This window comes from Phaenicophaeus curvirostris, chromosome 7 (genome assembly GCF_032191515.1).
Source record: "Phaenicophaeus curvirostris isolate KB17595 chromosome 7, BPBGC_Pcur_1.0, whole genome shotgun sequence".
Lineage (NCBI taxonomy): Eukaryota > Metazoa > Chordata > Aves > Cuculiformes > Cuculidae > Phaenicophaeus > Phaenicophaeus curvirostris.
The window spans coordinates 25,543,437-25,565,648 of record NC_091398.1 but is presented as its reverse complement, the minus strand read 5'-3'; the positions used below and the strand labels follow the sequence as shown (position 1 = coordinate 25,565,648).

The window sequence follows — 22,212 nt, the reverse complement described above, 5'->3', positions numbered from 1 at the left end:
GGCACAAGGGGGGGGTCCTTTCCAGCCAAACCCATGGAAGGGGGAGGTTAGACACCCCTCAAATGCTGCCCCCGCCCCCCGCGGATGCCGGGAGGAGGAGGAGGAAGGAGGGATGAAGGAGGAAGGGGGGGGTGTCCCCACCCGGCGTTGCCCTTTTAAGGGGTTCCTTGAAACCGCGCCCGGGTTCCATGTTTGCAGCCCCAGCCCGGGCGGAGGAAACTCCATGTTGTAACAAAGTTTCCTTCGGCGGCGCCGCCGCTCCCGCTCCCGCCGCCCCGCGCCCGCCGCCCCGCCTACCCCCACCCCCCCCCCCACCCCTCCTCGGGATCCTCCTCGGGGGCCGCGCCGGGGGGGGCCGCCCCCAAACCCCCCCCCCCGCCCCTTCCCCCCCTCCCCGGAGCCTATGGAGCACCAGTCCATCATCGCCCAGGTCAGCCGGGAGGAGGGGGAGCGCCCCGCTGCCCGAGAAAGGTAACGCGGGGAGGGGAGCGGGGGGCGAGGAGCTGCGCCAGGGTGGGGGAGGCGAGCCCCGGCCCCCCCCGGGTCGTCCCCCCCCGCCACGTTATCTGCGCTGTTTCCTGCGGGGAGGGGTGGGAAGCGTAGGGGGGACCGTCCCGGCCCTTGGGGGCTGGCGGGGAGCGTGAGCGTGGGAACGGGGTCCGAACCGGGGGGAGCCGCTGCCCCACGGGCGCCCCGGGCCGGTCGCCGAGGCCTTGGGGGGCAGGACCGGTCCCGCGGGGCAGGAGGGGAAGGGGCTGGAGGCGGGAGCCGCTCCCGTGCCTCAGTTTCCCCCGGCCCCGCCAATGGGAGCCGCGGGAGCCGAGCGCGGGGGCGGGCGCTTCGCTCCCATTGGCCGCGCGGCCCCGCGAAGCGCGATCCGGCCAATGGGAGGCGGGGCGGGGGCCGAGGGGGCGGGGATTGGGGGTAACAAGCCCCGCCCACCCAGCGAGGCCCCGCCCACTCGCGTGGGTCCGGGCGGGGGGAGCGGGACCCCATTGGGGGGCGCTGGGGGGGCTGATAAGGGCACCCCGAGCCCAGCTCTGCCGCCCCTCCTGGCCCTGGGGACCCGATGGTTGGACTCGATGATCCGGTGGGTCCTTTCCAACCTAGTGATTCGATGACTCTATTACCCCCGGGGCTGCTCCTGCCCCCCCGCCCCCGTGTGCCCCCCGCCTTGCAGGTACCCAGGCCCCTGCCAAGAAGCCGCGGAGCCGCAGCATCCTCCAGTCCCTCTTCTGCTGCCTGTGCCGCGATGAGGGCGAGCCCTGCGCCGGCACCACCAGCGCCCCGCTCCTGGTGGAGGAGAACGGGGCCCTGCCCAAGGTAACCCCCACCCCAATCATCCCCCGCACCCTCAGCCTGGCACCGGGGGGCACGCAGGGCTGGGTCGCCCGTCCCCAGCACTTCCCCTGTGCCGGGGCAGTAAGCGCTGCCGTCCTCCCAGACGTTCCCCAGCTCTGGGTGGATGGGGGGGTCGGGGGTGCCCCTCGCCATCCCGCTGACTTCTGCGTTTGCCTGCATCCCTCCCCGCCCCCCGACCCCGCCACAGGCTGCTGTCAAACACCTCCTGCCCGAGATCAAACCGCAGGATGCCAGCAAGCTGTGCGTGGTCATCGACCTGGACGAGACGCTGGTGCACAGCTCCTTCAAGGTGGGGGACACCCCAGCCCCTTGTGCCCCACACCCCCCTCTGCCTGCTCTGCAGCCCCTCGTCCCTGCAAGAGATGCCCAGTGCCCGGCATCCAGCGAGCAGCTCCCGGCACAGCCCTGCTGGCTCGGACGGGGTGTTCCCCACGCAGGGGGCAGCGGGGCCGGCTGGGGGCACGTGGTGGGCAGAGGGCAGGTGGCGTTTGGGGAGGGGGTGCCTGCCCGGCGCTGACCCTGCTGTGCGCTTCCCAGCCAGTGAACAACGCCGACTTCATCATTCCCGTGGAAATCGATGGCATCATGCACCAGGTAACAGGGAGGTGGCCGGCTGGGTGTGGGGCGCAGCCCCCTCTGCCACCTCCCCCAGGGAGCGGGAGCCCAACCAGCACTCGGCACCACGGGGGCATCAGGGGCCGGGGCTGGCACCTTGCAAGGGAGCAGACGTGGGTGCCTCTTTTCCCAGTGGGATGGGGAGGTGAGGAGGCGAGTCCCTGGCACGAGGGCCCCCCGCCGTGGCTGGCCCCAGGTTCAAGTAATCCAGGATAGGCTGTGGTCTGAGCAGTCAGCCTGTTCTTGGTTACTTGGCTCTGGAGCCGGCTGGACGCTTCACCCTGGATGTGCCAGCGGGGCCGTGGCATCTCCCAGCCCACACGAGTCAGCTCCCATGGCATGGGGCGTGGGCAGCCCTCTGCCCCTCCTTCCTCAGCAGGGAGCCACCAGCTGGGTTCGGGGACACCGGTGTCCCCCGGAGCGGGCGTGGGTGTGCTGGCGGGGGTGTGATGGTCGCCAGTGCCCACGGCGTGCTGCCCTCTGCCCCATGCCCGCAGGTGTACGTGCTCAAGCGGCCACACGTGGATGAGTTCCTGCAGCGTATGGGTGAGCTCTTCGAGTGTGTGCTCTTCACTGCCAGTCTAGCCAAGGTGCGTGCCCCCGCTGCCACCCAGCATGGAATCGTAGAATGGTTGGAGTTGGAAGGGACCTTAAAGATCACCCAGTTCCAACCCCCTACCATGGTGGGGTTGGAACCCATGCCACCTCCCACTAGATTAAGGGCCCGTTCAGCCTGGCCTTGAACACCTCCAGGGATGGGGCATCCACAGCTCCCCTGGGCAACCATCGCCCTCTCCTTCCCAGCCACCCCTGGGGGAGCACAATTCCCCTTGCTCATCCACCCACAGGCTTTGCTGTGCCCTTGTCCTCTATCTCCCTGCAGGCAGTGTCGGTATCAGTACTATCTGCCCGCCCACGCAAGGCGCTGGCCGGGGAAACTGAGGCACAAGGCGAGCTGGCACTGGTGGAGAGCGGGGTGCCGTTGTCACCATGGGGTGGGCATGGTGGCACAACATGCCCTGGTGACCCCTTCCCCTGCCCACAGTATGCAGACCCCGTGGCCGACCTGCTGGATAAATGGGGGGCTTTTCGAGCGCGGCTTTTCCGGGAATCCTGCGTCTTCCACCGCGGCAACTACGTGAAGGACCTGAGCCGCCTGGGCCGTGACCTGCGCCGCATCATCATCGTGGACAACTCACCCGCATCTTACATCTTCCACCCTGATAATGCCGTACGTACCCCCGGGGTGAGGCTGGGGATGGGGGGGCAGAGTGGGGTTGACAGGGCCCCCCCCATAGTCACTTGCTGGCTCCATTGCCCACAGGTGCCAGTGGCCTCTTGGTTCGATAACATGGCAGACACGGAGCTGCTGGATCTGCTGCCCTTCTTCGAGAGGCTCAGCAAGGTGGAGGATGTGTATGCAGTGCTCAAGAAGCAGCGGACTAACAGCTAATGCCCCCCCCCACCCCACCAGGCGCTGCCGGGGGGAGCTGCACTGCTGTGGCAGCTGCGTGCCTTATTTTAGAGGGGTGGGGGGGGATCCCAATGTGCCCCCTCGGCATTGTCCTCCCCAGCACCTGCCTGCTGCTGGTGGCAGTGGGAGATGCAGGTGCCTCTGCTGCGGGGCTGGGTGTCCCCCTGCCTGCGGAGGACGGGGTCCGTGGGAGATCCACTGCCTTGCTGTGCTGGGGACCTGTTGGGAGGGGTCCTATCATCCCCCACTTTCCCATCCCACCCTTCCCCCCAACCCCGACCCACGTCCCCCCTCCCCAAAACGGTTCTCAGGTCCTTTTCCCCTCCGTGTCCCCCGAAGTGGGGAGAAGGGGGGTCAGCAGCTGCTGCTTTCCACTGCCTTTGGGGGGGCGCTGAATCCCCCCATCCAGGCTCTGCCTGTTGGAGGGGCTGGCGGCCCTTGCCCCCTATCTACAGGGGGGGCACAAGAAGGGTTAACCCCTTCCCACACCGCAGAAATGGGGAGGGTTTTTTTGGCCTTGGTGCGGGGAGGTCACCATACCCTTAGCTCTGCCCTTGGTGCAGCTGATCACCTTGTGGGGGGGTGGGGGGAAGTGTCCCCACCCCTCTCTCTCTTGTGCCTTCTGCCCTAGTGCCTATGGGGTGTGTTTTGGGGGGCAGCTTGGTCTCAGGGCTGAGCCCCTGGCCACCAATACCCCCCAAGTGCCTTGGGACTCCATGTGTCCCACTACCCCTGCCAGGGGGGTGTGCCTGGGGGGAGCTTCTTAACTCACCCCCTCCAATCTCGGTTTCTTCCCATGGCGGGGGAGCGGTCTGGTGACTTCCCCCCACCCCCCGTTCAGTCACACTGTGTCAGTGGGAGCCACTCCAGTCACCAACGGGAGGGGGGTCCCGTCCCTTGCGGGGCGGCCACGCACCCCCTCCCCATCCATCAGCAGCTTCACCGAAGGCTGCATCTCCTAGGAGGGAGGGACCTCCATACCAGCCTTAGCGTGCCCCTCCCAGCCTTACCGCGGCCCCTGAGCTGGGGCAGGGGTGGGAAGCACTGTGGGTGCCCCCCTCCCTCCCGCCTGGGGTTACCCTGACCCCTGTGGGGTTGGGCTTGTGCCAGGGTGTCCCCCAGCTTTGAGGGGCTGGGGGCTCTCAGGGAGGGGTGGGGGGCGGGCTGAGCTCAGCCAGGCCTTTTTTTAGCATCGCAATATGGACAGTGTCTCATATTTTTTTAGGGGGAAAAGCAACGGTTTCCCAAAAAAACCAGAAAATCATGGGTGCCTTTTTACTCCTATGCCAGGAAAGCGAGGGTGGGCAGTGACTGGGGGGTGGGATGTGAGGGGTTTTAGCTCACCAGTGGTGCCTGGTCGGCTTCTGCTGGCACTGCCCTTCTCCTGACGCTGGGTGCCAAGGGCGGGCAGGGCCCCCCAGGCCTGCTCGTACCCCTGCTTCCACCCTGCCCGGTGGCGGGGGGTGGGATGGAGGATGCTGCAGCGCATCCGCTTCCCCCCAGAGCCCTGCCTGCCCCGGGCCTGATCCTGCCCCTCCAGGAGGGCTGAACTCAGCACTTTATCTTAGACAAGTCAAACGGCACCAGCGAAGCTCGCTGCCCAGCAAGCACCCGTGGGTGCTGCAGCACCCGAGGAGCACAGCCCCCGTGCTGGGCCCCCCTGGGGAGTCTGAGGGGGCCTGGAGACGGCATTAGGGGGGCTGGAGAGGGCTGGGGGACCAGATCCAAGTGCCTTCATGCGATTAAAGCTGTCAAACCATCTTGGAAAGCAGAGTCCTGTGTGCTTTGAGTGCATGCGCACGTTGGCATGGGCATGTGCCACATGTGTGTCACTAGCAAGGGGGCAGAGACCCCCGGGATCCCTTAAATCCCCCTGGGAAGGGGGGGATGCTGCTGGTCTTGTGCTGAGTGAGCACCCTCGGGCTGCAGGGCTGGGGGTCACCCCTTGGCTGGTGCCAAGGGGGCACCCTCACACTCCAGGGCAGCTCCTCGCCCTGGCACCCCCATAATTAACCCCTTCCCACTCCTGGGAAAAGGACCCTGATGCCACGGGGATGGGTATCCTACCCTTTTACAAGGGGCAGGCTGAATTTACCACACAAGCCATGCCCCCCAGCTTTAGGTCTTGGGAAGAGGCGGGGGGGGGGGGTCACAAGTTTCTTCCTTCCTCAGTTTCTTCCAAAGAAGTTGTTAGAGCTCGCTCCCCCTCTTGCATAGGCTGGGAGTTACTGGGGAAGCTTGTGACACCCCCCCTTCCCCAGGCAGCATGCAGGCAATGGGGTGCTGGGGGGGTCCGTGCCCTCATTGGCCCCGTGCCTCCTGTCATTAATGAAATCTCTGTCCTCCTTGATGGCTGCACTAATTACTGAGTTCATTAGTGGCCCTTCCTGCCTGGCTCAGGAGGCCTGGAGAAGGGGGCAAGCCCTGTGGGGCTGGCGTGGGGTCCCCGACCCTTGCGCCATAGCGGGAGGCTCAGCCCTGGGACGTGGCCACCGAGCAGAGAGCGGCTACTCAGGTGTTACCCCCTACCCGAAGCTCAGCCTCACGTCCAGGTAAGGGTTCCACTGAGGATGCTGGAGTGGGGTAATGTGGCGGGGGGGCAAGCTGGGTGGCGTGGGTAGGAGGGTTTAGGTTTTTCGGGGTCCAGGGGGTGGAGGGCAGCAGTAGAACCCATGTGGCATCAGGGCATCTCCTTGTTTGTGGCTGAAACTGCCCCCCCCACCCCGCTCCAGTCACTTTGGGGGATCCTTGGGATTGGGGTTTGGACTGGGCTTGGGGCTGCCTGCAGAGCAGACCTCATACTGGGGTGACAGCTGGGGTGCGGGATGTGTCCAGTTCTGGAGTCCCCAACATAAGAAGGGTGTGGAACTGCTGGAACCGGTCCAGAGGAGAGCTATAAAGATGATCACAGGGCTGGAGCACCTCCCATGCGAGGACAGGCTGAGAGGGTTAGGGTTGTTCAGTTTGGAGGAGAGAAGGCTCCAGGGAGACCTTATAACAGCCTTCCAGTACCTGAACCCTGAATCCAGGCCCTACAAGAAAGCTGGGGAGGGACTTTTTACAAAAGCAACTGGTGACAGGGCATGGTGGAATGGCTTTAAATCAGAGATAGGAAGATTTAGAGGAAATTCTTCATTATGAGGGTGGTGAGGCGCTGGCCCAGGTTGCCCAGGCCCAGGAGTTGTGGCTGCTCCATCCCTGGAAATGTTCAAGGCCAGGTTGGATGGGGCTGTGAACAACATGATCCAGGGGGAGGTGTCCCTGCCCATAGCAGGGGCGTTGGAACTGGATGGGCTTTGAGATTCCTTTCAACCCAAACCATCCTATCATTCTATGATTCTATGCCTGTGGTGCTCATGGCCAGGGCTGCTGGCTCAGCAGGTTGGCAGAGATAAGGCTGTGACAATGCTGCAGGGTTGGGGAAGAGATAAGAGCATGACAGAGAGCCAGGTGTGTATCCCCTCCCAGCTTTATATACCCCCCTCGCTGTCCCCCAGAATCACCTTTGGGGCTGTGAGCCACCGGGCAGGACTCCAGTCCCCTCTCTGCCAACACCAAGGACACCACCAGGTGCAACCCACTGAGCCTGGGATTTGAGGGCATGGGACAGGGCATGGGCCAGTGGCGTGACACAGCCCTGTCCCTGTCCCATGGCCTTTGAAACCTCAGCCCCAGGCTTGTGTCCCCTTCCCATCCCCAAGTCTGGGGCTGCAGTGACCCCCTCAGTGCAGGGAGGCAGAGCCCGTCAGGTAGTGGCTTCCAACTGTGGGGCGGTGTCACAGTTTGTCTTGGGGACAGTCCCGTGGTAGGGAGGCAATGTGCCGGGGAGGATGGGACGGGATATGAAGAGGTGGGGTGGGAAGGAGGTGCTCTGGGAAGACGATGATGCATCGTTGGTGGCTCTGAGCTGTTGACAACAAACACCCCATCGCCATGGGGACTGACCAAGAAAAAAACAGCTTTGCCACAGGGTAAGTGTCCCTGCGGCTGGGAGAGCTGGGGATTTTAGGGACTGGAAGAGTGCGGAGCAGCAGTGCAGCCCATCCTCGTGGCATCAGGGCACCTTGGTGTTTGTGGCTGACACCCCCCTGGCCTAATTCAGTCCGTTGGTGTCACTTTGGGGAAAGTTTTGGTGGGGGACAAGCATCCAAAACCCCATCACCATGGGCTCGGTGCCCAGGGCTGAGAGGGGAGCAGGCCTGGGAAGGGCAGCAGGTATCATCGGGGCACAGCAAGTGCACTGCCACGGTGCCCAGTGCTGCAATAGCACCTGGAGGGGGTCAATCACCCCATGAGTAACGGGGCTCTTCAGGCACTGGAAAGACTTGGAGGGACATGGGGACCTTGACTCCAGGATGTTCCTGCCCTTATATGGTGACTATAGGCTGGGACAGGTGGGGACAAAGGTCTGCTGGGTGCTGGCACCGTCTCACTTTGCCTAGGTACACTCACCTGTGTCCAGCTCCACAGGGAAGGTGAGGGGCTGGGGCAGAGGGACGGGGAGGTGGGCATGGAGGGGCAGCACCTCCCACAGCCACCACCGCTGCTGGCACACAGGTGGCTGTCCCACTTTGGGACTGTGCTGGGTGGGCACGGGGACATCACCTTTTGGATCCGAGGGATGGGATGCAGGTGCTTTTGGGGCAGTGCAGCAGGACCAGTCGCTGGTTTGTGGGGCTGGGGGAGCAGAGACCTCTCTGTCAGGCACCGGTGGCTCTCGCTGCCAGGGGTGGCTGTGGGCAACCTTGGCAGCACTGGGGCTGAGCCCTGGCACGCTCGGCACCTCTGTGGGGATGGGCTGTGCCCTCCCTAGGGAGCACGGATCTGGTGGTGGGGTCGGGGAGGAGGCTGAGGTGGGCAGAGTGTGCTTGCATAGGTGTGTGCGCGAAGCCACCGGCAGTGACCATGCCACACTGTGCCATCTCGTGCCGAGCCGTGCCAGCGCCAGGCCAAGCAAAGCTGGTTCCTGCTGGCTCTGGGAAGGAGCACAGCGGTGTCACCCAGCTGGGGATGCCCTGCGCAGCCTGTCCCATGCTCAGGTGCAGGGCAGGGCACTGGGACACCCAGACAACCCCACTTCTGCCCGCAGAGCTGGGACAACTCCCCATTAGCCGTGGTGCCAGCTGGGGCTGGAGGGGTGGCAGCCCCACTTGTGTGCCTGCCGCCCTGGGGTCCTCGGGGCGCCGTGCCCCACGCAGGGCTAGAGGAGGTGGTTTGTGACCAGGCTGGCTGCAGACCGGGCAGGGCTGCAGATGGCACGGCAGGCTGGCTCTGTCCCAGCTCTTAATGACCCTGCCTGCCATTAACGAGGGTGTTCCTGATACCCTGGCAGGTCCCTCTGCCTCCAGCATCCGTCACCATGGTGGAGCTCAGCGGCAAAGTCATCAAGACTCTCAACAAGACCACGCCGGGAATCCAGATATGGCGAATCGAGGTGGGGACAGGGACACAGCGCGGGCACCCATCACCCGGGCACCCATCACTGGGCTGTTTGCGGGGTTGTGGGAGGGAAAACTCCACCTTCGTGCCCTCAGTGCCTGGGTTTTGGGGGTCTCAGTGCAGCACCCCAGGTTAAACTCATCCAGGTTTTGGGGCTGGGGGCAGCCGTGGGTGCAGGACTGGGATGGGGGTGTCCCTGGCAGGGCTGATGTCTCCCTTCCTTCTGCAGAACATGGAGATGGTGCCGGTGCCCACCAACAGCTACGGCAACTTCTACGAGGGGGATTGCTACGTCCTGCTGTCGGTAGGGCAGCCTGGGATCCCATGGGGGACCACGGATGAGCTCTGCCTCATCCAGGGAGGCTGGAGTGTGGGGAGGGATGTCCCTGGGCAGTGTGGCCTGGGGACACAGGGACTCTTCTAGTGGGGATTGGTGTCTCACAGACACGCAAGACCGGGAGCAGCTTCAGCTACCACATCCATTACTGGCTGGGCAAGGAGTCAAGCCAGGACGAGCAGGGAGCAGCTGCCATCTACACAATCCAGATGGACGACCACCTGGGCACCGTGGCGGTGCAGCACCGTGAGGCCCAGGGCTACGAGAGTGAGACCTTCCGTGCCTACTTCAAGCATGGACTCATGTATGTTGGAAAGCTCCTGGGGACCTGATCCCACAGTGGGTGACGATGGGTTGGGGTCCTCTGTGTGTTCCTGCCATGGGGATGTCCCCAGCTGGGGTGGGACAGCCCTGTCCCAGCAGGGTGGAGGAGGCAGGGGGAGGATCTGGATCTTGTCTCACTCCATACATCACCCGTGTGGGTGGGCGGGTGTCCCTGAACACCTCCCTGCTTGCAGAGGTGGGAGCAGGACCCCACTGGAGCAGAAACAGGGGAGCAGGACTCACACCATGTCTGTCCCCTGCCAGCTACAAGAAGGGCGGGGTGGCTTCAGGCATGAAGCACGTGGAGACGAACACCTACAACGTCCAGCGCCTGCTGCACGTGAAGGGCAAGAAGAATGTGATGGCAGGAGAGGTGAGTTATGGGATATGGGGGGGTCAGCCACCAACCTCTATGTAGAGATACTGTTTGGGGTCAGGCCAGGACTAACCAGACACGGCTGCCCTCAATTAGGGGACAGAGTGGGTGTGAAGGGTCGTGCTGCCCTGCCTTAGGGGCAACCTCACCTCAAAAAACTCGTCTTGGAGCAGGGAAGAGGAATTCAGGCTGGAGGCACCTGCTCTGAGCTGGAGGGACCCAGGCATGATGCCCTCTCACCAGTCCTGTCGCCCTGCAGGTGGAGATGAGCTGGAATAGCTTCAATCGGGGAGACGTGTTCCTGCTGGACCTGGGCCAGCTCATCATCCAGTGGAACGGCCCCGAGAGCAACCGGCACGAGAGGCTGAAGGTAGGACTGGGAGGGTCCTAGGAGCCATCGCGGTTGCGTTTCGTTCTTCTCTCCTTGATCTGGGCTGACACCTGTTCCCCTGGTGCAGGCGATGACCCTGGCCAAGGACATCCGGGACCGGGAGCGTGGGGGCCGTGCCAAGGTGGGCATAGTGGAGGGCGAGGACGAGGGCGCCTCGCCAGGACTCATGCAGGTCCTCACGCACTTGCTGGGTGAAAAGAAGGACATCAAGGCAGCCATCCCTGATGAGGTAGTCGACCAGAAGCTCAAGTCCTCCCTCAAGCTCTACCAGTGAGTTGCCGGCGGTGCGTTGCCCTTGGAGACCTTCCGTGCGGTGCCAGGGGGACCCAACACCCATCTCTGATATGTCCCATGACTCCTGTACCTGTGGGCAGCCACCGAGAAGGGCCAAGGCCACCGGAGGGGTGTAGACAGACCCCTTGGTTGCTGTTGGAAGAAGCAAAGCCCCTGGTGCCAACAGGGTTGGTACTTGGTGAAGAGATGTTTGGTGCGTGACCTTTGGAAACAGTGGCGACGTCCCTAGGTGGCCCCATTATATCTGACACCATTTTTGTCCCCCTCCATGGCCACTTGTGCTGTGAGCAGGTCTGGATACAGCTCTGCCGCGTGGTAGGACACGTTGCAAACCAGGTTGCCACCGTGGTAGAGCCTGGGTACCACCTCTGCCACGGCTGGTGTAGGGAAGGGGATGGGGAGGGAATGTTCCCACCAAACCCTGCTACACTAAGGTAGGGGTGACAAGCAGCTGGTGTCTAACCTCTCCTCCTCTCTTCCCCGCCCCGCCTCAGCGTCTCCAATGCCAGTGGGAACCTGGTCATACAGGAGGTGGCAATTCGACCCCTGACTCAAGACATGCTCCTGCATGAGGTGCGTCAGCCATGGGATGCTTTGGGGCGCCCAATTTCCTTGGTAGCTTTCCTTGGGGCCCACCTAATCAGCTTTTGAAGGGTTAAAGCTGCCCCAGATCCTAATTTCTGCTCTTGTGCCCCCTCCAAGGACTGCTACATCCTTGATCAAGGAGGTCAAAAGATCTTCGTGTGGAAAGGCAAGAACGCCAACAAGGAGGAGAAGCAGCAGGCAATGAGCAGGGCACTGGTGGGTGCTGAGCTGGGGGTCGGTTATGGAACAGCCGGGCTGCTCCCTGGGCTGCTGGCCAAACCCCCCATGCCTGTGTTCTGGGTCTGAACCCCACCAGGGCTTCATCAAAGCCAAGAACTACCCTAACAGCACCAGCGTGGAGACAGAGAACGATGGGTCCGAGTCAACCATCTTCAGGCAGCTCTTCCAGAAATGGACTGTCCCCAACCAAACCAGCGGGTTGGGCAAGACCCACACCGTGGGCAAAGTGGGTGAGTGTCCACCTGCTGATGCCGCAGGGCTTCCCGGAGCAGGATGGAGAGGGGCTGAGAGAAGCCCCGTGGATGAGGGATGTAGTTCAGCTCCCTACTCTTCCTTGCAGCCAAGGTGGAGCAAGTGAAGTTTGATGCCACCACGCTGCATGCCAAGCCCCAGATGGCTGCCCAGCAGAAGATGGTGGATGATGGATCTGGGGAGGTGGAGGTAGTGTGGCTGAAGCAAGACGCAGAACCCTCTTGCGGCACCCCCAGGCCGTGACAGAGGATGTTGTGGGGTTGTCAGATGCACCAGCCCTAGCAGCAGCACATCCCATTCCCTGTCCCACCAGGTCTGGCGTGTGGAGAACAATGAGCTGGTGCCTGTGGAGAAGCAGTGGCTGGGCCATTTCTATGGTGGGGACTGCTACCTGGTGCTTTACACCTATTTTGTGGGGCCCAAGGTGAACCGCATCATTTACATTTGGCAGGTGAGACACCCAGGTCACCAATCCATGAATGCCACCACGGGGATGGGAATGCTGGCAGCATTCCCCTAGAGGGGAAAGGGGTCTGTGGTGGGTGCTGAGCTCTTCTCTGCCCTGCTCAGGGCCGCCAAGCCACCACAGACGAGCTGGCTGCCTCCGCCTACCACGCTGTCTTCCTGGACCAGAAGTACAACAACGAGCCCGTGCAGGTCCGTGTCACCATGGGCAAGGAGCCAGCCCACCTGATGGCCATCTTCAAGGGCAAGATGGTTGTGTATGCGGTGAGTGCGGGGCTGCCGAGGGGGAGTGGGCAGGTGGGTGAGCCTGCAGCAGGGGTGGTGACCACCTGTCCCACGCCCCCAGGGTGGCACCTCGCGAGAAGGCAGTAAGGAACCCACGCCTTCCACCCGCCTCTTCCATGTCCATGGCACCAACGAGTACAACACCAAGGCCTTTGAGGTGCCGGTTCGTGCCTCTGCCCTCAACTCCAACGATGTCTTTGTGCTCAAGACCCCCAGTTGCTGCTACCTCTGGTATGGGAAGGTGGGTACCAGCAGGCAGGTACTGCCGCCCCCAAGAGCATCATAGAATCACCAGGTTGGAAAAGACCCACCAGATCATCGAGTCCAACCATTCCCACCAATCTCTAAACCATGCCCCTCAGCACCTCGTCCACCCGTGCCTTAAACATGTCCAGGGAAGGTGACTCAACCACCTCCCTGGGCAGCCTCTGCCAGTGCCCAATGACCCTTTCTGTGAAAATTTTTTTTCCTAATGTTCAGCCTAAACCTCCCCTGGCAGAGCTTGAGGCCATTCCCTCTAGTCCTGTCCCCTGTCACTTGGGAGAAGATCCCAGCTCCCTCCTCTCTACAACTTCCTTTCAGGTAGTTGTAGAGAGCAATGAGGTCTCCCCTCAGCCTCCTGTTCTCAAGGCTAAACAACCCCAGCTCTCTCAGCCGCTCCTCATAAGGCCTGTTCTCCAGCCCCTTCACCAGCTTCGTTGCTCTTCTCTGGACTCGCTCCAGAACCTCAACATTCTTCTTGTGGTGAGGGGCCCAGAACTGAACATAGGATTTGAGGAACGGTCTCACCAGTGCCGAGTACAGAGGAAAATGTCCTCATCTCCTCCTCCTCGGCCGGGGCCAGTGATGAAGCAGCCACGCTTGCTTTGTAGGGCTGCAGCGGGGATGAGCGTGAGATGGGCAAGGCCGTGGCTGACATCATCTCCAAGATGGAGAAGCAGGTGGTGGCAGAGGGACAGGAGCCATCCGAGTTCTGGGTGGCCCTGGGGGGCAAGTCCCAATACGCCAACAGTAAGAGGTATGAGCCCCGTGGGTCCCTTGTCCCTGCCCACCCTCAGGGCTGTGATGGGCCACCAGTCCCCGACCAGGGCGAGCCCAGTTCCCACCAGCACCAATGCTGCCTTGCGCCCCGCCAGGCTCCAGGAAGAGGACTCCTCTGTGTCCCCCCGACTCTTTGAGTGCTCCAACAAGACGGGCACCTTTGTGGCTACAGAGATTGAAGACTTCACCCAGGACGACCTGGAGGAGGATGATGTTTACCTGCTGGATACCTGGGACCAGGTGAGTGATGGGGCATGGAGTAGGGAGACACCTTTGATCCCTCAAGCTGATATCCTTGGGAGGGTGGTGGACCTGAAGCAGCCAGAGGCGGTGAGATGAGAGGCTGGAAACTCACCTGTCCCTGGCTGCACAGTGTTTTTTTCCCTGCCTCCTACGCTCCAGGGATGGCTGAGGATGGACTCCTGGTGCCCTTTCCCATAGACAGATCCCGTGTGCTCCCAGCCATGGGTCAAGTACAAGAGAGCCCCGTCCCATCCAAGTGGTAGACATGGTGACTCCCTTGCAGGTTTTCTTCTGGATCGGGAAAGATGCCAATGAGACAGAGAAGGAAGCAGCAGCAGTGATGGTGCAGGAGTACCTGCGGAGCCACCCCAGCGGCCGTGACCTTGACACCCCCATCATTGTGGTGAAGCAGGGTTACGAGCCCCCCACCTTCACTGGCTGGTTCCTGGCCTGGGACCCTCTCAACTGGGCTGTGAGTTGTGGGAGGCGCTGGAAAGACCAGGGAGGGCCTTTTGCAGATGGTTCCAAGTCTGGATCTGGCCCCAGCCGGTGTCTCCAGGGCATGGGCAGTAGTTTGCCCAATCCTTGCTCGTTCCAAGGGGCTGAGAGGTTTTATTTCCTTCCCAGGACAGGAAATCCTACGAGGAACTGAAAGCTGAGCTGGGGGACGAGAGCAGCCTCGGGCAGCTCACCTCAGTAAGTGGCACAGGGAGACGGGTGGCTGGGGTGTGAGAGGGCACAGAAAGCTCGTCTTTCCCCTTGTCAGGTGTCACGAGGAGCTGCAAGGACACGTCCTCCAGTGAGAGGCCACCTGGAGCCATCCCGGTGCCTCCATTCCAGGGCACGCGGGGCAGCCCCTGATGTGACCTTGTCCCCTGTCTCTCCAGGACCTCACATCCAGGCAAGAGATCTTCACCGCCACCACCCAGCTACTCCCTGACAAACTGGAGACCTTCCCCCTGGACGTGTTGGTGAACACGGCGGCCGAGGACCTGCCCCGGGGTGTGGATCCCAGCAGGAAGGAGGTGACCTGGGATCTGCTGGGGAGGGCAGGAGGAAGCCCCGAACTTTTGCTCAGCCTCCTCTCTCCTCCCCCAGAATCACCTCTCAGACCAGGACTTCGAGGCTGCCTTCGGCATGAGCCGCTCTGCCTTCAGCAACCTGCCTGTGTGGAAACAACAGAAGCTCAAGAAGGACAAAGGACTTTTCTAGGGTAGGAGCCTGTGCCCGAGGACACCCCAGCTCCTTATTTGTATTAAATAAAATATATTTGGAGAGCGGGACTGCGTCTTGTGCCCCAAGTCCTGGGCTCAGCCCAGTTGTGGGGCTTATTTGTGAAGGAGATGGTGTGTGGTAAGGACAGGTGCCTCAACGAGGCATTGAGGCAGCACAGGGAAGGACCCTCAGCTCCTTCACCTCCAGGTCCTTCACCTCCGCTGCACTCGGGGATGATGCCCAAGCTGGGCACCTCTAGGGAGCCAGGGCTCCCTGATCCCACCCTGGCAGCTGCAGCTCAGGGCTAAAGGTTTGCTGTGCAGCTGGAGCCGCTCCCTCTATTATCACCCGAGCCTCAGTAAACATGTGCGGTACCAAAGGTAAAAGCATCGAGCCCCAGGCCAAGGGGATGGTGCCTGTGTGGGGACAGCACCGGCTGGGACAGCCACCAGCCATCACTTGTCCTTGCCCAGGAAGGGGAGGAGAGCATCTCCTTCCCATTCGGGATCTGTTGAGGACCCAGAGAAGAACTATAGGGTCCCCGCAGAGGTTCTCTCTGGCAGGGGACTGGGATTTGCATGTGCCAGGAGGCGCTGAACACACACGTGATGCTCCAGGCAACAGAGCAAAGTCCTAATGTCACCTGGAGGGCAGAGGTGTGGTGCCCATCGCCTGTGGTGTTCCACAGAGAGCAGCCTGGAAATAAGATCCGAAACCAAGACAGGGTTAATAAAGAGGTTTTAATTTCACAAAAATCTATCTACATATCATTTAAAAAGGGGCAGGGGGAACCCAAGAGCAAAAACTGTAAAGAACAGAGAGGAACAGGTCTGCTAAAACACAGAGAAAAGTGCTGCTCCACATCAACGGTATAAAGAACCAGAAAGTCAGGGTGCAGGCAGCGACCGGCAGCGGCCGCCCCACAGCAGGCAGGGCTGGAGTCCAGCAGCAGAGCTGCTCAATGACAGCTGCCAGGGGTCCCGCACCCCTCTTTGTCTCTTTGGTGGGTGATTACAGGGATAATTAGCCCCAGTAAAAAGAAAACAAAGCAGATGAGTTATTCTCAGCTCCCCCCATTCCCCACAAAGCAGGGCGATCGCCATGATTCCCACGTGCCCTGTGCCAGGTGAAGCGCTGGGCTGGACATCAGCCCTTCCTTGGGACGGGAAGGAAGATGCACACGCGATGGGTACCCAGGCTGCAGACGAGGTGGAAGGCGATGCCCTGCTCCTCCCTCCTCCTCAGCTCCTCGTAGGCTGCCGCAGCAGTCGGGAAACCGGTCCTGGCTTTGCAAAGGCTCTTTGTGCAGCCCTGCTGGCCAGGGCTCCCCAGGGACCTCTGCACACAAGCTCCAGTTCATCGACACGAATGGTTTTGAATCTCGGAGTAGGGAGTAAATCACGACCAAATTATTGCAGCCAAGCGACGAGGGGCGAGAGGACCAGCAAGATGGGAGTTCCTTGTGTTTATGTGCTGAATCACACTTGGACTAAGCTGATTTAGGAACCGGTAAACGTTTAACCAGGACTCTACACCCGAGGAAGAGCCTGCATGCGTTCAGGGACCGCAGCTCCACCTACCTATAGCCCTGGATGAGAATCCCACCTAGAAGGGATGACCTTACTGAACTTGCTGCTGTCACAGTGTTAGCAGTGGGAATGTGACAGCTGGCAGGCAGCACATCCCTTCAGGATCACACATCCGTCTCCTTCCTGGCTGTGCTCAGGCAGGGAGAAAGCTGGCTTCTGCCAGGAAGGGGCTCCATGGGCACTCCTGCCAGGGGGAAGGTGCAACTGAGCCACAGTGCACCCACTGAAGAAAAAAAAAAGCTTAATAGATGTATGCAAATTCTTAATGGCTAGAATAATAAGCAAGAACTCATAAAACGAGGGATGCCGGTTTCAAGCACCAGCTGTCGCACCTTGATGCTAATAAAAACTGGTTTTAAACAAAAGTTAGTGCACCAAAAAGTCGGGCAACGTTTGCTTTTATTATAAATTAACTGGGGTGCAGCAACCTGGAAAAACAACCTCACCACCCAAAAAAAGCAGAGCTGACTTTTGATACTACAGAAATACCGGCTATTTACAGCACTAGCATGGGATGCGCTTGGGGAAAACAGATTTGTCCTCTGGACAGAGCAGTCCCTTCATCACATTTGCAGGAACAATCAGTTTAAAGGAAAACTCCGACATCGCTGCCTCTTCTCATCACCCAGAATTCTACCAAAATCTGTATCAACAACAGGAAAGTATAATGCTTCGTAATAAATTAACATACACACCCACTTGGGCTGCATCGTACAAGGTAAATGCTCTGTCATGTTTACAACCAAGCATTTGCTCCTAGCTCAGAAACCAGAAAGATGTTACCCTGACCAGGTCCACACATGGACTGGAAGGTTGGTCAGTCATTTCACCACGTTGGGGTCTTTGAAGTGCCCAGTGCGGGGAGGACCATTGGCAGCAATGGGTGTCACTCGCTGCTGCGCACACAGAGGTGAGAACAGGCCACTGAGGTAGCACCTGTGTGCCAGCCTGCTAGGATAAACTCAAATGTGGAAGCTCCCAAGAAATAGATGCCTGCTGACTCCTAAATCGATGGTTTTGTCTGCTTTGCTTCATCTGATTTATTCCTGAGAAACTTCTGATAGTGTTAAAAATCCAGAAACTACCTCGACAGCAAAAAAGGGTGGGTTTTGGTTTTTTTTTTTTGTTTTAGAAATAAGTCTTTCACCTCTAAAACTCAAGCTGCAAAAATCAGAACTAGAGGCCAAGACAAGAGCAACTACTCCACTTAACAACTCTGAAATGAGTAAATGCCACTGAAAGGAAACATCTGTCCCGATAAATAAGTGCAAGGGTGCTGAAAACAATAGTCACTAGGCTTTCCCCCACTGCTGAAACAAGCCATGAAAGGAGCATCGTGTCTCTAAATCAAATAAAAACCAACATTTCTTCCAAACCATGTTGTTAATGGTGAACATGGGCCTTCTGAAAACTTACCACCTGGTTTAGTTTCACAGTTTGAGTGCTCTGCACTCCTCAGAAAGGAGAACAGAAGCATAGCTACAGCAAAAACCCTCTTAGCCTGCAATATGAGAAGACCAAGGCAAGACTGTGGTTCAATCAAAGAGCAATCTAAGTACCAAGCACTATCCTGCAGACCCTGCCTTTTCCCACTGCTCCTGCTTCATGGTGACCCAGGCCTGTGCAGAAAGGGTAACGCTAGAGCGCTCTTTCCCTCCTGGAAGATGCAATGTGGCTGTTTCTTGCCTCCTGCTACCGTTTCTCCATCTGTTCCAGGTGTTCACCTGCCCCCAAGGCTACAGCTCAGCAGCCCTATGCAATGCAACTTCAGAGTGAAAGGCTGCACAGCCCAAGAGAGAATCGTCTCCAAACGGAACTTCTGCTACAGCCTCGTGAAGAAAATGCAATCAAACAACAGAAAACCTGTAAAACAAAAGAAATCACACACATAGTCTCATGTCTAAAGGAGGATGACAGTGAATGGTGTAAAAAACCGACAGAGCTGCCAGCAGGTACGCAATACATTCCACAGCACCGACAGTTTGTTTCCTGGAACCACAGGTAAATAGAGCAGCACTTACAAACCCATGAATGTCAAAATGCATCAGCTTGAGCGGTTCCGAATGCCTGTTAGCGAGATGACTGGCAAGAGCGTACTCGGTGATCTGAGTTTCCAGTGAATATTCCTAACACAACACACACCAGCTTACAGAATCTATTGCTTAAATTGCTCTTGGAAAAAAAAAAAAAAAAAAAAAAAGCCAAGTGATATGTAAATCTTCGCCACTCACATCTCACAGGTGAATGGGCTTTTGAAGTCGAGTCTCTTTTTGCACTTTTTTTAAATCAGTTTATGAGCAGCTGTAGTCTTGTGGCTTGATACAACTCTTTAAGGCTCCATGCTGACAAAATTGTTTAAGGAACAGTAAAAGCTTCACCACAGGAGGGTCGCTCTGGGATGTTAAGGTTTAAATGTGTGGTTCAGGCCCAGGACTTGCACAGATGGTTCAAACAAACTGAGCGTCCCATATTTCTACCTTTTGTTTCTTGTTTTGGCCCTGAGCTGTTTGTTACTCCTGCGTGCCTGGCACAAGTTCAGAATCTTCATTGTTCCTCAGGAGGAACGAGGTGTTTTACTCTTCACAGAGGCTGACGAACCGATCTTCCTACCTCCATGCTAAGTGGCTGTGCATTTTTTTCTGTTTCTACTAACTCATCGAAGATATCCCTAGGACAGAGGGAGAGACCAACAGTGAAACTTAGGTACAACAACAAACTGCTATGTAAGACAGCCCTCAGGGAATTAGCAACTGGATTTAATCCACAAGCTCAAGCATCACAGATCCTGGCAGAGAAAGGTGTCTTATCTGGCATCTCTAAGCAAGGCTCCTTGAATACCACAGCACATTTTCTTTACTTATTACCATGAATAAGGTCAGCGGTGAACCTCAGAGAACAGTAACAATACTGAAAGTAAGTTCTGGCCAGTAAAAGGATCAGAAGCAACACAAGGCAGTCTAGAGATAAAATAATATCGTTTATTAGAGCAACCAGTAAAGACAGAAGAAGGGGATGTTTGTTCCCTTTGAGGCATAAATCCCTTCCCTTCAGTTCTGTGTGCCTGAAAAGATATCACTTCTACCTAACTCAGCTCATCTTGCCCGTGTCCTGAGATGACCTTGGTTGCAACAACACAAGTCCTAGGAGCAGGGAAAAGGGCATTTACACATGTCGACTTAAGGAAAAAAAAACAAGCTCCATTATGATTCCTGGTACAACGAATGCATAGCAGAGACGCTGAATTTCTTCTTAAAAGATGATTTAATGCATCTGGTTAAAACCCTATGTATTTAGTGACACACAATCCCACGCCTCTGAACTCAGAGCTGTTCAATTTTGTCATTCTTGCATATTTCTTCTGACAAATACACAGAGATACTTTTTATCCCAGCAAGGAGAACTAGAGGAAGAAGAGAAGCCCACTTCCTCACAAACAGCAGGTAATCACCAGCATCACAATTCCCCAAGACACCTACTTGTGCATGTAGAAGAAGATATAACCGCTGCGGTCTCTGTCACACTGAACGGTGGCCTCTAGAGTTCTAGACACTTCCAGGTCATTGTAGGTGAACCAGGACTGCTTCTTGATATCATAGACATCACTGATATAGTGACCTTAAAAACAGAACACGTCTTTCTTTCCATGCTGCAGCTCAACCAGTAAGCTGGTGAGCTACATACCCCAGTCCAGTGACTGCTGACAGACTTAAATGCTAAAAGACCCTAAAGATCCTGGTCCCTCCACCCTTCCTGATCAATGAGCTGGTAACAAGCACAAGCAACACCACGGACCCCATAAGTAATGCATCACCCATGTGCTGCAAAAAGCTTGCTCCCCCATCAGCAAGTCATGATGGCAGACTTGCTTTGCTGCCCGAATTCTTCTCAGCAAATAATCATGCTACAGTGATTTTTTATTACAGACTTTTCAAGCTAGAGAAGAGATGAAGAATAAAATATAGCATCTTTTACCTGAAGATGAGGTGCTTCCAATATGGCTGACGATGCTGATGAGACGATAGGAGTGAGGAAGCTCCCCTGTCTGAAAAGAAAGTCCAATGAAAGCTTTTAGGCATTCACTTTTGTCCCACATAGCTTACGAAGATGATGATTTCTACATGAGATAACAGCTTTGGCTACTGCATTCAATGCTGAAACCCAATCAAGGATTTCAAAGACACCCTCGTTCCAACCAAATGAAGAGTCCAGAAGTGGGAAAAGGCCTCTCATCTTATTTACTCGTTCAGCAAACCAATGAAAATGCAAAAGAACCACTCTGACCTCAGAACAGATGCTGGCACGAGCTCCACACTGCAAATTTTTCTAAACAACCACTTCCTGAGCAACTTCTACTGATGTCAGAATCAATCCTCCAAATAAACACAGACAAGTAGAAAGGGCAAACCGCACTTACTGCTGGAGCTTAGAGAAATACCCCGATAGTGGTACACAGATTCAACAGCTAATACTGGGCATGTAGCCCAGATTGTCCTGTCCTGCACCTGTAATGTCAGCAAATAACACCCACTTTGCACGCGGGGAAGATGTTCTGTCTGTTCACTGACAAAGCTAAATGACAGTAATTGGCTTTTGACAGTTATTTTTTAATCCTCTCTGACCAGGAAACCTTATCGATGCGATTCATGGACAATACTCTGAAAACGTAACTCTTGGTTTAAGGGTAAAGAATTGTAAGAAACTGAAAACTGCTCAAGGAAACTCCAATTATTTAACTCTGCTGCTCTGCACAGTACTCCTTCGGGTGAGGCAAACAGGTCACTTTCACAACACTGCTGCACGGAGTCCGAGTGCGCTAGCAGCTGGCAGCACAGCCCAACTTACAGCTACGTTTCACCTAGTGGGAGTAACATCTTGCCACAACTTTAGTTCTGGTGGAGCAGGATCTAGAAGCCCACGGCGCTCCAACTAAAATACCAGTCTGGCCGAATCCCTCTCTCTGCGCTTTACGTGCACTGGAAGATTTCTAGTATGAAATTACTGTTTCTTTTTCGCTATTATCCACATCTTAGAGAAACTCAAAGTGTCTCTGCAGCTGATTTGTTTTAGTTTCTTAAAATTAAAATAACACAGTAGGACAAACTCTTAAACATACAAAATTTTCTATCTTTTCACCTCTGAACATAAAAGATCTTTCTCAACTCTACATCTGCTCTGTGAATACACCTCTACACTAAAATGATGGTAAAGGAGGCATATTTCTCAGTTGGCTTTTGAAATCATAGATCACACCTCAGCATTTCTTTTCAGCTCTTCTGCTTCAGCTTCTGAATACTCCATGTCAAGAACATCCTCATTCCCAGAGTCTTCATCAGAACCAACGCTGTCCAGGAGAGAGCTGTTAAACTCTAGATAGCATGGAAACAACGTGTGAGAAGCTGTAGTACACACAGGAATTCACCATAGCGTGAGGTATATCTCCCCACACAAACAAGTACAATAAAATGCTAATGTTTCACGCTTCTTTTCCAAGAAAAGCAGGAGGTACCGGAATTTCCAAATAAAAACTCTCTCTCCCTTTGCCAACTTGTCAGAGCAATAGTCAAGAAAAGTATTCTGGAGTATAGAATTAATCTCAGCATCATCTCTCTCGTACTTTTACAAAAGGGCACTGTGGCAATAACAGCTGGGTGACAGAAGAGTCGCAGAATACCCAGCACACTCCAG

The 22,212-nt window shown here is 57.2% G+C and overlaps 3 protein-coding genes across 4 annotated transcripts in view; 2 read left to right on the top strand and 1 right to left on the bottom strand.

Annotated features, from left to right (window-relative positions):
* The first annotated feature begins 388 nt into the window (after positions 1–388).
* Positions 389–5,211, top strand: CTDSP1 (CTD small phosphatase 1). The gene is given in 8 exon segments (XM_069861298.1): positions 389–445; positions 447–471; positions 1,181–1,323; positions 1,550–1,651; positions 1,900–1,956; positions 2,475–2,567; positions 3,023–3,208; positions 3,302–5,211. Coding segments are annotated over 8 exon segments (777 nt in total). The 5' UTR covers positions 389–403; the 3' UTR covers positions 3,431–5,211.
* Positions 5,212–7,772: 2,561 nt separating this feature from the next.
* On the top strand, positions 7,773–14,996 carry VIL1 (villin 1). The gene is made up of 20 exons (XM_069861806.1): positions 7,773–7,845; positions 8,784–8,885; positions 9,120–9,194; positions 9,335–9,531; positions 9,816–9,924; positions 10,187–10,297; positions 10,386–10,588; positions 11,107–11,185; positions 11,315–11,413; positions 11,514–11,667; positions 11,778–11,878; positions 12,003–12,140; positions 12,260–12,418; positions 12,501–12,680; positions 13,312–13,457; positions 13,576–13,720; positions 14,007–14,195; positions 14,351–14,419; positions 14,611–14,748; positions 14,822–14,996. Exons 1-20 carry the CDS (start codon positions 7,807–7,809, stop codon positions 14,933–14,935), a joined length of 2,547 nt encoding a protein of 848 aa, XP_069717907.1. The 5' UTR covers positions 7,773–7,806; the 3' UTR covers positions 14,936–14,996.
* A 663-nt stretch (positions 14,997–15,659) lies between these two features.
* Positions 15,660–22,212, bottom strand: part of USP37 (ubiquitin specific peptidase 37) — a 37,644-nt gene continuing 31,091 nt past the window's right edge. For both annotated transcript variants that reach the window (XM_069861313.1, XM_069861315.1), the window contains exons 21-24: positions 21,778–21,893; positions 20,500–20,569; positions 20,004–20,142; positions 15,660–19,195 (exon numbers count right to left, since the gene is read on the bottom strand). In XM_069861313.1, the coding sequence (XP_069717414.1) occupies positions 19,108–19,195; positions 20,004–20,142; positions 20,500–20,569; positions 21,778–21,893 (413 nt within the window). In that variant the 3' untranslated portion in view covers positions 15,660–19,107. The remainder of the gene's footprint in view (positions 19,196–20,003; positions 20,143–20,499; positions 20,570–21,777; positions 21,894–22,212) is intronic.

Excerpts from the sequence above, each read along its gene's own strand:
- VIL1 (XM_069861806.1), top strand. The coding sequence starts at position 7,807 with ATGTTCCTGCCCTTATATGGTGACTATAGGCTGGGACAG. Across the intron at positions 9,925-10,186 it reads AGAATGTGATGGCAGGAGAG|GTGGAGATGAGCTGGAATAG; the intron begins GTGAGTTATGGG and ends GTCGCCCTGCAG. Across the intron at positions 10,298-10,385 it reads ACCGGCACGAGAGGCTGAAG|GCGATGACCCTGGCCAAGGA; the intron begins GTAGGACTGGGA and ends CCCCTGGTGCAG.